The sequence below is a fragment of the Pterocles gutturalis genome, unplaced genomic scaffold (assembly GCF_000699245.1).
Source record: "Pterocles gutturalis isolate BGI_N339 unplaced genomic scaffold, ASM69924v1 scaffold2730, whole genome shotgun sequence".
Taxonomy (NCBI): domain Eukaryota; kingdom Metazoa; phylum Chordata; class Aves; order Pterocliformes; family Pteroclidae; genus Pterocles; species Pterocles gutturalis.
The window spans coordinates 7,699-19,577 of NW_010145604.1; the positions used below are offsets into that span (position 1 = coordinate 7,699).

The following is an 11,879-nucleotide window of genomic DNA, read 5'->3' on the forward strand; positions in this document are numbered from 1 at the left end:
CCCCGGGGGGGGGGCGCAGCCGCCGTTGCACTGGCTCTCTCCATGCAACAACTCGCACACCGTTCTCTCCGTGGTGTTTATGGCTCTCAGTACTTTGGCCGTGATTTCGCTCAAAGCCTGAGCTGATGACCTCTGCAAACGCCCCGCACAGACAAAGCGGAGAGCGGGGGAGTGGGGGGGTGGGAGGGGAAACAAAACCAAAAACAAGAAAGGATGTTATTTTGACGTGGTGTACAAAGCAGCGCATGTTGGGGGTGAAGGGGCATCAGACCTTCAGGAGCTGGAGAAAGATGGAGAAGCGATAATTAAAGGGCTTATGCTGTTCCTGAAGGGCTCTCCACCGGAGACGGATGCGTGGCCAAAGCAGAGCTTTGATCTCAGCCCATGCTTTCTGGAGGATGGCTGTGACAAAAGAAGTCATCTCAAAAGGCTTGGAGAAGAGGTTGTCCCGGGATGCACTGCTGGGTGGAAGCAGTGCCACCATAGCTGTCTGACAGCAGCAGTAGCACCTGGCCACCTGAAGGCCCCTCAGTTACTCAGCAGCTGAGGGATAATGGCAGCATATTGCTTTACACTCCAGCAAGCCTGAGCATGGATGCAAATAACTCCTTAAGTTGGTGGCAAAATAAAATAAAATAAAATAGAAATAAAAACAACAACCCATAAAATTATTGTATTGCCACTCTGCCAGATCTTGGGACTAATGTCCTCTCTCCCCACCCCAAGGAGCACTGACGGCAATAACGCTCCTAAGTGCTGCCTTTCGCTTGATAAGGCATTAAGCACACGTAAAAATAGACTGAAGAAACTCATCATCTCTCTCTCATCTGATAATTCCCTAGAAACCAAGGAGATGGGGCTGATATATGCACTGATGACAAACAGCTGTGTTTACAACTGCACCTATTTCCAGGCAAGCTGTCCTGCAGAGAACCAGCCAACTCAGTCCAGCTGATATTTTTACCATTTTATGGGGCCTTCGTGGTACAGCAGAGGTTTTTTTCCACATTTTCCATTAGGACCATGTGCTTTCATCACAGTGTTCCCCAGTTAGAAGACTTCCTCCTGACCTGAGAGGAGACTCGTGTGAAAACAAACTCAGAATCACACAAAATCGAAGCCTGGATCTGGCATAAGTATAAAGAAAGTTGCTGTTAAAAAAGATCCAGGCTGATACTGCCTTTAACCAAGGCTGGTCCATCTACATCCCTGCAGGCATTTCTAACTCAATACTGCGCAAAGGTATCTGAGCGTTACCAGGAAGCAAAAAGCTGATTTTTGTTTTACTTCTCAGATTTGGTTCTGCTTGAGCTGTTGCAACCCTAGCTCTTTGCTTAGGAGACATCATATAGCTCCTGTGTGCCTGCACAACCTCACTGAGAGACGACCACCGTGCCTGCATCCTCCCTGCTTCAGAGCTGGGCTTTGGTCAAAGGCAGTAGCAAATCTGGAGAGTTCAGGCTTTGTTGTACGAGAATCAAGAAGCTCACACGGATACCCTGCTATTCCTCAGCACAGGTCAGGGTTTGAGCCTCTGTCTGCTGCACATCAGCAGTTCCCTTGGTTTGGTGAGTTACCACTTATTCCCTGGGTGGCAATTAACTGGAAACGGTTGCTAAGAAGATGCACATCGTTCAACCCGTGAGCAGTAGTTAAGTCTGGCTGCAGCAATCACCTGAAAGCAGCTTTCAGGAAAAAGGAGATGGTGAGGGAAGCTTTGGGTGAGGATGCAGCGCACCACTGATCTGATGGGAGTAAAAGCACAGCAAATGGTACCTGAAACCATGAGGGAAGCTGTCCTGGGAATGGTGGCTTGCTCTCATCTTGAGATTTTACGTAGAGCCGTGCAGGGACTCATACCTGACACAGATGCACTAAATGTGTCCCCGCACCCGCTCTCTCCAAGCCCAGCAGCAGACAGGTTTTGCCTGGTGAGGCTGAGGGGCAAAAGCACATTAAAAGAGAGGCCTCGTGGCACCACAAAAGTCTCCGCAGCCTCAGCTGAAAGGAACTTTGCAGGAGAGGAGAGGGGCAGCGCAGCCCCCACTCTCTCCCTTTGCTGCACTCGCCAGCGATGGATGTGTGGGAGCAAATGCAAATGTCCCCATCCATACCGAGGCCGAAGGAAGGGATGAACAAACCAGCCTTTAGAGACCCAACAAGGAAGGCTGAGCTCTCTGCTTTGTGCTAACGGACTGTCTCGGGAGGCTCTGCACAACAGGAGATGCACAAGGTCTCCCTTTCTTTGACGGGTGTCCCAGTCACTGGGCTGTCACCGCCTGCTCGTCCCTGATGATGTCACGCATCCCTGCTGCCAAGGCGAAGGGGAAGCGGTCCAGTTCCTCTGCCTGCTCTCGCTGTCCAGCCGGGGAAGCAATTCTCCCCTCAAGGCTGCACACAAGTGAACGCCTCTCCAGCGCTGCCGCAGGGATACACGGGGGGAACGCAGATCTCCGAAATGCACCCAGCAGGCAGGGGGATAAATGAGAGCTACGCTGGGCCATGGGGGTGAGGGACCGCCTGGGGTGATGGGAACGGGGCTGCAGAGATGCTGTGATCCCTCCTCCTCCCCGGCCCATGTCCCCACAGATCCCCCCCACTGAGTAGGGGGCAGGAGCAGCACCGTGCTGTAAGTACAGGAAACGCTGACCTTGCAGAGTGAAAGCAGGACTGGGGGTTTTGGGAGCCCCTTGCCTAGGACAGGAGCACTGACAGGTCTGGCAGAGACATTCCAGGCTGCAGCAGTTGCCTGACAAAGGCTGCCAGTAGTAAATCATCACCAAGCTCTTCTCCCACCCCAGGGCTCTCTTCTCCATAATGACAACCAGATCCTGAGACAACTCTTCTGAATAGACATGGAGGCTGTGTACCTCTCCACGACAGGCAGTAGCCTGCATGACCTGTAAGAGACTTTACTTTTGACTCTTGGATGAGATTGGGAGAGTCTACAAGGACAGAGATCCATATCTGACACCCTGGGGCTTCCCTGTCCCTTGACATCCCGTTCAAGCAAGCAGCTGAGCCAGACAGCCCTGGGAGGCACCGAGGTGGAGGTGTGCGACAGAACAAGAGATGCGTTACGACCAGGTAAGCTATAAGCCGCTGAGAGCAGAAGGAACCACAGATGGAGCCAGGAGTGGTGTGGCGGGGAGGACACAGATTACCTTTCGAGCTTCTCTGGCCATGTCATCACCGGAGGAATTCATCTCTGGTTTCTTCGCTCTCTTCTTTTCTTCACGCTCCTCTTCTTCCGAAGAGACTTCTTTGTCACTGATGTTGCTAGCCAGCTCCTCCAGCCTCCTCTTCAACTCCTCCTCCTCGGCATCAGGATCAAGCTGGGACGCTGGGTTGGGAGACTGAAAGGGCAGAAGGGAGCTGTGTCAGGGTCTCCTGGGGCGGACAAGGAGGTGTGCCCGTGTCTGGGGACACTCACCGAGACCAGTCAGCAGAGGAGCTTGAGGAGTGTGACCACAGGTGGGCTTTGCAAAGGGGACACTTCCAGCCCCCTCTCTGCACCCGTTTGCACAAGGAGCAGCCATCCAGCCCCTGGGAGCAGCAGAGCTCAGCGGGCTGCGCTCCAGCTCCACGCCGAGGAGTACAAATCCTTCACCGAAGGAACCTCCATTCCCATTTTCCCCACACACAGCACTTGGTGGTTTTCCCTGTGGAAAATTCCACCCCCCCCCCCCCCAACCGCCTTAAAAAGGTGTTCATGGGGGATTTGGGGCCAAAAATCATCGTATTTTCATTAGGAATCACAGCGACCCAAAGCCACGGTCCACCAGGGTGAGGGAAGCAGCCACATGAACAACCGCTCCCCAGGGCAGCTCTCAGAGCCTCTCGGTAATCTTATTTGCAACGAGAAAACAAGCCGCCAATTTTCCTGTAGGACAGATGGCATATTTCCACCTGGCCCTTTTATTAGGTGCACTCCACGTTCCCTGGAAAAGATCCCTGTTAAACACCCAGGCGCTGGGAGGGATCTCCGGAAGTCACCAAACTCGCTGTCCCTTGTATTAAGACGGGAACACAATTATCTGTGTCATACCTGATGGGTTTTTGTCTAAGCTGTTCTTAACAACCTTGAACAATGGCACTGGCAGCACGCAATGTTTCTCCCAGGCAACCTGTTCCCAGGCTCTGCTATCCTTTCTGCTAGAAAGCTTGTCTTAATAGTTAACCTCAACCGGTCCCACGGCAGCTCAGACCAGCTGCCTCCACTCTCATCTGCCCTAGACACGGGAACAAAGCCTGGGAACCTGGAAACGCGGACATCTCCTGCTCCCGTGGTCAGATTTACGGAGAGAAACACTGACTGGTTACAGACATGGCCATCCTCGTTATAAATCGCAGAAAGAAAAAGAAATAGAATTGTTCCATCTGAGCCTAGGGGACTTTGTGATGGTCACTGCCCATTCTATCGAGCCATCAGCTGCTAGAGCAGCTCGTGGTGATGGGTTCACACAAAGGAAGAGCACATAGTTTAAAATTAGAAACCCCAAATCAATGCTGAGTGACCCAAGTTATTCACAGATTCTACATTGCTGCCCAGCTTTAACTTAATTTAGCTGTTCTCTTCCAAGCTTGATGGCATGGTAAGCCAAGGGCACCTCAGAAGAGATACAGAAATCCTTCTTGGCTCAGACCTCATCTTCACAATAACCGGGTCACTTCCCCATGTGTACTAACTTCCATGATTTCAAATGAGCTGTCACAGCTCTGCAGATGTACCGACACCTACTTAAAAATACTCCTGAAATTAGCCTTTCATAGACTATTAAATTGAACCCCAATTTTCCTTGTGCAGAAGGGGCAAGGAAGGCACTAGGTTTCACAAGGGCCCATATGCACGGGTTAGATGTGCTTCTGTTTCGGTCCTGCCGTGCAATGTTTTCTAAAGCACTCCATCACCTGGAACTAGAGAAGAGCCTCCAAGGCCAAAACAAAGGTATAAAATCTAATGCTGCGAGTCATTTAGCCTATCTGGCATTCTCCCTGCAACGCTGGCTGTTTCCGAGCAGCCCCTCTGATGCCAGGGGAAGGGACCGGCACAGCCCACGCTCTCGCCCTGCACGGGGTGTCCCAGCTTTGCCCGGTTACCTCGTCAGAGCGCACCAGGATTTTTTCCTCCAAGCGGGTCAGCATGCGTTCGATTGCGGACATGCGTTCGTTGAGCTCATGAATCTAGAGAGAGACAGAAAAGGAGTAGAGGAGAGACCAACCACCGCTGTACAGAACCATGAGGAAACAGCGCAACCAGCAGAAAAAAGCAAGCAGCAAGACACCGCCACCGTGGGCTGAGTTAAAAGACATTAAAAACTAATATCTTGAAAATATGGGCTTGGATACCCTGAGGAGCTCCAGGAGGTGCACAGCCTCTCCTCGAACCTAGAAAGCTCAAAGCGACGTCGAGTACCCAGCACACGGCAATTCCCACCGGAGCATCGGGAGCTTTGATGGAATGAATGTAAAACCACATCACCAGCCCCGCTGTGTCCCTCGTCCAGACAAAAGCACCAGGCTGTAACAAAGGCATCTATCTTGCCATCATTTGTGTGCTGCCCCCATTTCAAGTCAACGTTGATTTTCACCTCCTACTAACATGTTTTTCAAGCAGCTGCTTACCCCATCACTCCCCCGCCAACACAGTGCTGGAAAGGAAGAGGGCAGAAGGTCAGAATTTCCCATTAAACATTCCAGATGGAAAAATTAAATCTGAAATTTTTCCCCAACACACTTTGAAATTTTCCAACTTCTCCATGCTTTGGTTTACCAAGCTGCTTGCCCCTTCTTTCTCCCTCACTCTTGCAACTGAAAAAAAGGGGCATGGAGAGAAGACAAGAGACAAAATCCTGAAAATCAAAGAGAAGTTGCTTTCTATGCTCAAGAGCAAAGGCAAATTTTGTGGTTAAATCACTGAAAACATAAAAGGAAGCTTGGCTTCTTTTTTCCTTTTAGAAATTGAAGTTTCGCTTTCTTTAAAAAAGTAAGTCTTTCTCCTTTGATCCAAACAAATACGACACAAATGATGAGAAATATTGCCTGTTTTATATAGATAAAACACAGCCTCCCACATCACTTCTGTTCTGAGCGGCCGCCTGCCATTCAAAGGGGAACAAGCAGTAAATGCAGTAAGGAAATGCACCAACAAAGAGACGCGCGGGCTTGGCTTTGTTTTTATAACATTTCCATCCTCGCCCTTAGTTTTTGTGCTTGCTAGTGTTCGATTAATTAGATCCTCACAACAGCTTAGAGAGATGGCATCTGCTTAAGGGAAGATGAACATGAAAACCTGACACTGTGGCAAGCAGAGCGTTGTAATTGCCATCCCGAACTGAATGCATCTCTAAGCAGCATTAAACCCACAGGCAGGAAGCAATCCAATCCTCCTCTAAGTGGTTTCTCGGTACTGTTTAAGGCCTGACTCTTGCATTGCTCCCAGTGACAATGAGAAGCCTGTGATGAGCCATCGGAGGAAGAGATGGTGACGAACCGAGCGCCGGCACTACCCTGTCTCCGTCACGGAGAGGCTGGGAGAGGTCAGAGTGCAGTACACGCTCTGCTGTCGATGGGCTACAAGGAGAGGAGCTGAAGAGCTTGCTTTGGCTCTCCTTCCCAAGCAAGGCTGGGTTTGATGCATGGTGGTTGCCCCATTAGGGTGCATCCCCATCAGGGGCTGGACCGCCCTGTGTCGCTCTCTGTGTGACAAAGGCTGGCAAGCGGTGCTCTGTATTAAAACATTTAAAGTGCAGAAGCTTAAAACACAGCCCATAAGGAGGACATCAGGCAGGGCAAACAGGGGAAGACGGGTGACTCCAGCAGAGGGGCTGCCTCCCGTCTCTCAAATACCCAAGACCTCTAACAGAAGCTGTAAGTAAAGAAGAGGAGCCAGACAGCTTTGGGAATCCAGAACCATTGAGCTCCCTTGAGATACAGCAGAATGGCTTTTGGGGAGAAACTTGGTAAGCTGGTGCTATTCCTTGTGGCTTGGTCCTGTTCTTACCTGGCTCTAAAGGCCTAAAGGCAAAAACCTGCACAGTTATCAGTTCAGGGCTTCTTTTCATGTCTCATCAGGTTTAAGCACTTTTTTAAATAGTGTTGGTTTGGTTTGTGTTTTTTTTTTTTTTAAATTTTGTTCTATCACCTTCAGCTTCTGGAGTCACAGGGCAAAGGAACAGCCTCTGCCTTTGTTACTGGAAAAGTTAAGTTTCTTGCATTTGGGACTGAACAGTGTATACTCTCCAGAATTACAGCAAAAGCCATTTTCAGATCAAACATTTTGACAAACTTGTACCCAAGGCAGTTTTGGGAAAGAGAGTTTTCATCTGTGGGGCCAAAGAGATGCAGGGCAAAGAGCTGAGCTCAGGAGAAGGCAAGTCTGCTGCTGGCTGTCTCAAATCCCCCTGGTCTGCCTCTGCCCTCCTGCCAGCCTCAGGACGGGTGGATGGACAACAGCCTCTTCTGAGCCTCTTCCAGCTCTGCCAATACAACAGAGCTTGCTAGCAACGAAACCTGGATGTTCTTGCCTTCTCTCTAGTTTGGGCTCGTACCCGGCCTCTCCTTGGCCAACGGCGACAGCGACGCATGCGTGCATTGTTCTGAGGTTAATGGTCCAGCACAGAGCCTGCGGGGTGAGGAGAAGGCTCGACACGAGGGCGGTTGCTAGCTGTAAACACATCAGCAGCACAAAGGGCAGGAAGGATGAAGAGCTATTTAATGTAATGAATGATGTTGGCATAAGAGCAAATGGGGTTCAATGGGGAGTGAGAAGATTTCCTGTAGCCATTAGAATGACAAGCACTGGTACTCCCTTGTACCGGTGTGATGGAGCAAACCACAAAGTGTGCTGGACCACTCTGAAGGGAGAGCTTGCCCAGCTGACGGAGGAAGTCACCAAAAGCACTGGTAGGAGTTTGGCCCCATCTCCCCACTGCAAGCATGGTGCACATTTCGTGCCTAATGTACCGTGGCCTCATTAAGGACACCACGTACAGGGTTCTCCCATTTACTGCAGACTGAAAAATGAATGGTGTTTACAAATTAAAACACATGCTGAAAGTCGTAAAAGGCGAAGGAAAGGTTCCCTGCACAGGCACGTGAAGTGTGGTGCCAAGGTGTGTCTGCGGTTAGAGGTCCCCCCATCAATTACCCAAAGGGGGGACCAGAATGTGCAAAATCACCGGCTGTGAGCAGAGGCTGGTAGCTGGCTCTCGCCGTGTGTCTGTAGCCAAACACCCCCCTGCATTTTGCTGCTCAAGAGGTCTGAGGGACGCTTTACTGTTCTCACCACCCACCATTCCCAAAGGTGGCATCAGGAACTGCAGGTCCTTGCTTGACAATTAAAACACAAGCTCGCAGCCTTTTTGACGCTCTTTTCTAGACCGTTCACCCCTATTATCATCACTCAGGAGAGACACTTGACAGGTTGTCCCGACCCAGTCCTACTGGGGCAGGAACACTATGCACTGCAAAAAAAAAAAAAAAAAAAAAAAAAAAGGGAACTTTAGGTTTTTTAAAGTCCATCCTTCCTCAAAAAAAAAAAAAAAAAAAAAAAAAAAAAAAGGGATCTTGATGCTTATTAAATGTCCTCCCTCTCCAAACCTCCATCTGATCATAGAGCACCGGTGCACTCAATTGAAGAAAGCCTTTCTGGGGACACAGAAAACCATAGGTCACCTGCAGATTAATAAGGACAGGCTGGAAAATTAACAGGCTGGTTACTGTGACAGTGGCACGGGCTGAGCGAAGCACCAGTGCCCGATTTTCTCTTTGCCATGGGGGTAAAATTGTAAGGGCTGGAAGGAGAGCCTGGGAGAGGAAGCACAGAGCTCCAGAGTACTTCTGCACCATCCTAACAGTGCAAAGTCTGTCCTCCCTCACCTTAACGAATGAAGGAGACTCAAACACACCTTCCCAGGTCTCAAGGACCACCTTGGCAGGTCCCTCACAGCATGGAGGGCAGGACGTGGCCTGGGCATTCCTCTGGCTGGTGTCACACAATCGCAATGTGACACTGAGACAAGCCAGCTCCCAGGTCACCCCCCAGGCCCGCTGTATTGCTCTGGCAATGCAAATGGCTACACCCCTACCTTCTTCAGTTCCTGAGCTGAAGAGGGAAGAGGGAGATCCCGACTCTACGGAGATCTGGGATCTGCTCTGCTCCCTCTTGGACCTGCATGTGCGGAGCACAGGCACCAAACCACCCCCGTGCATCCTGGCTGGGAGACTGCCTTGGTTCACCACCGCCGCTTCTCTCCTCCTCTGAACCATCCTGCACCATCCTACAGCACCCTGCACGGTGCAGAAAATGAGAGCCACCCGTGGCAAGAGAGGCTTGGCCACAGACTTGGTCTCAGAAGAGGTTTAACAGCCTCTTGGTACCTGATTCCCAGAGTGGCTGATGTTCTCCTGGGAGGAGCTTCTGTTCCGGCGTTTCACGTGATGGGGCGGGTAGGCAGGGAACTGGGCTCCCTTCACGTCCTCATCAGAGGTGTCCATATCCACAGAGTACCGGGACGGGGGCTGCTCCTTCCAGGGGCTGCCTTTGGAGAGAGAAAGCTTCAGCACAAAGGTACAAGAGATTCACACCCTTGAGTTCCTTTGCAGACATCAGTCCAATCCTTAAGACAAGCAAATAATGAGGCACTTCTCCAAATGACGCTTCCTAACCTTTGGCAGGGGCGGCCGAGGTGAAGGATGGCTGCGCGGGGCCAGCTGCAGCTCCATCCGCTGTGGCCACACAGCACCCAGCTCAGCAGGGTCCCACACAGCACTGCGGAGATAACGGTGGCACAAGGAGCATTGCCCTAGTTCTTGCACGCCACAAACAGCCAGGCCACTCACCAAAAAACCACTATTGCCTTCCCCATTGCATTGGCACTCAAGCTTGGACATCACCCTTCATGCACTGTCCAGGTGCTGGAAGATGTTCAGCTCAGGCTAGAGAGGTGCCAGTCTGGGATGGAGCATTTAAAAGAGCACAAAGTCTCCCTTTTAAAGGAGAAGGTAAAATGAGACAAAAAGAATGAGAGAAAATGGAATGAACAAGCTGGAGGGCCCTGCTGCTGCATCACCCCAGAGGGGCTCAGGGTGGGAATTCAAACAGTGCACAATAAGGTGTGCCTGGCGTTTCCTAGTGCCCTGAAAATGCAACCAAGCAGTTGGGAGACCCAGAAGGATGCACTCTACAGCTGCACGTGCACAAGGCAGTACCCAGCCCTCCTGGCTCTGCTATCACAGTAGGAGAACCAGCGCTAGTAAAAGGCAAATTCTGCCCCATCATACGCTGGGGTATTTATAGACTCACAAAACCACAGATCCTCTAGCCTGCTGGTGAACCCTGCCCAGCTGCAAGGATGCTCCTTAGCAATCCCCAGCACTTGCCTCCAGTCTTAATCCAGCTCAAGTCCCCTTAAAACTGTAAGCTTTCTGTACCCACACCATTGTTTGGCAAGGAGTACAACTCATCTGCCACCGCCTGCAGGAGGAAACACATCCTGTTGTTTCCAGTAGTGTCACTCGGTCACGTCTCATTTGTACCCTGGACAAGACCTCCCAATGTGAAAGGGACGGACACCTTAGGAGCAACCCCTCTGGCTTTAAGAAATGAGTTTGCTGGGAACAAGAACAGCCCATTACAACCAAATAACTTCAGCCGATTCCTTCACGAGAAAAAAATGGCTTTTGTAAATGGACAGTTTGTCTTGAAACTCAAGCCCTTTAGTAGCTTTGAGGTTGTTAAAAAAAAAAATAATTTTCATTTTGGTCCAAGCCTTGCAGCCACTTTTCCCCAAGATACAAGAGGAGCCTGGCCAGAGACACCTACCAGGTTTTGCATTTCTTTCCAGGCTCCTTCTCCGTGAATTGACAGTGAGCCGAACCTCTGTGCTGAAGTGCTGCTCCGGGGGGCTCATGCCCTGTCCCTGTTCCTGCAAGACGTGGTGGAAGACCAGATCTGCCTCTGCGATCCTGGATTCCGTCCGGGAGGCATCTTCGGCTGAGTTGGGGAAATCTGGGAAGGACTGGGAGATGGGGGTTACTGCTGAGCAGCTGCCCACGAGGACACCCTGCCTCTCCTGACCTGCGCTAACAGCTCCTAGCTTTACCCTCCAAAAGGATTGACCTTTTATAACGCCAGTTCCTCCTAATCCGTTTTGAAGACTGCCATATATATCCTGCTGATGAACCCTGAGCAATACCTCCCATCGCTGCCAGGGGGCACCGTGAACTTTTACGAGAGCGAGGCACAGAGTCCCTTCAGCGGGGCTGCGATAAACCCTCTTCTCTTACAAACACCGTGCCCTTTCGCTCACTCAAACAGCAGCCACCCTCTGCCCCTCCAATAATCTGCAACCGATAAACCTCATTCGGGTGGTCCCGACAGAGGCCAGCCCTCCCTAGACTCACGTTGAATTCTGCTGCATGAAGACAGGCCTAGATAAAGAAAGAAAGAATCATAGAATCCCAGAGTGGTTTGGGTTGGAAGGGACCTTAAAGCCCATCCAGTGCCACCCCCTGCCATGGGCAGGGACACCTCCCACTAGCCCAGGTTGCCCAAAGCCTCATCCAGCCTGGCCTTGAACCCCTCCAGGGATGGGGCATCCACAGCTTCTCTGGGCAACCTGGACCACTGCCTCACCACCCTCTTCTTTGCTCAAAATTCTTACCAATTAAGTTGGAATGGTATGAACTGAGGTTTTTTTAAAGCCTTTGTTACACATCTCAGCACACCCTAGTTCTACGCAGGGGTACAGTTTAAAGTTACTCAATTTTTTTAAAGCTACATTTCAATAGGAAAGGCTAACAGGAGCAGCCCAAAAAACTTGATCTGAAGCACCTCAGGCTGGAAGAGTGTTTGCCACATCCAGTGCAACACCATC

The 11,879-nt window shown here is 50.9% G+C and overlaps 1 protein-coding gene across 1 annotated transcript in view; it reads right to left on the bottom strand.

Annotated features, from left to right (window-relative positions):
* MLPH (melanophilin) overlaps positions 1–11,879 on the bottom strand; it is a gene marked incomplete at its 5' end in the record, with an annotated part of 25,414 nt that overhangs the window by 5,153 nt on the left and 8,382 nt on the right. The window contains 5 exons of the mRNA XM_010085423.1: positions 1–132; positions 3,165–3,356; positions 5,101–5,184; positions 9,382–9,542; positions 10,826–11,021. The exon at positions 1–132 is cut by the window's left edge and continues 60 nt beyond it. Of these exons, the coding sequence (XP_010083725.1) occupies positions 1–132; positions 3,165–3,356; positions 5,101–5,184; positions 9,382–9,542; positions 10,826–11,021 (765 nt within the window). The remainder of the gene's footprint in view (positions 133–3,164; positions 3,357–5,100; positions 5,185–9,381; positions 9,543–10,825; positions 11,022–11,879) is intronic.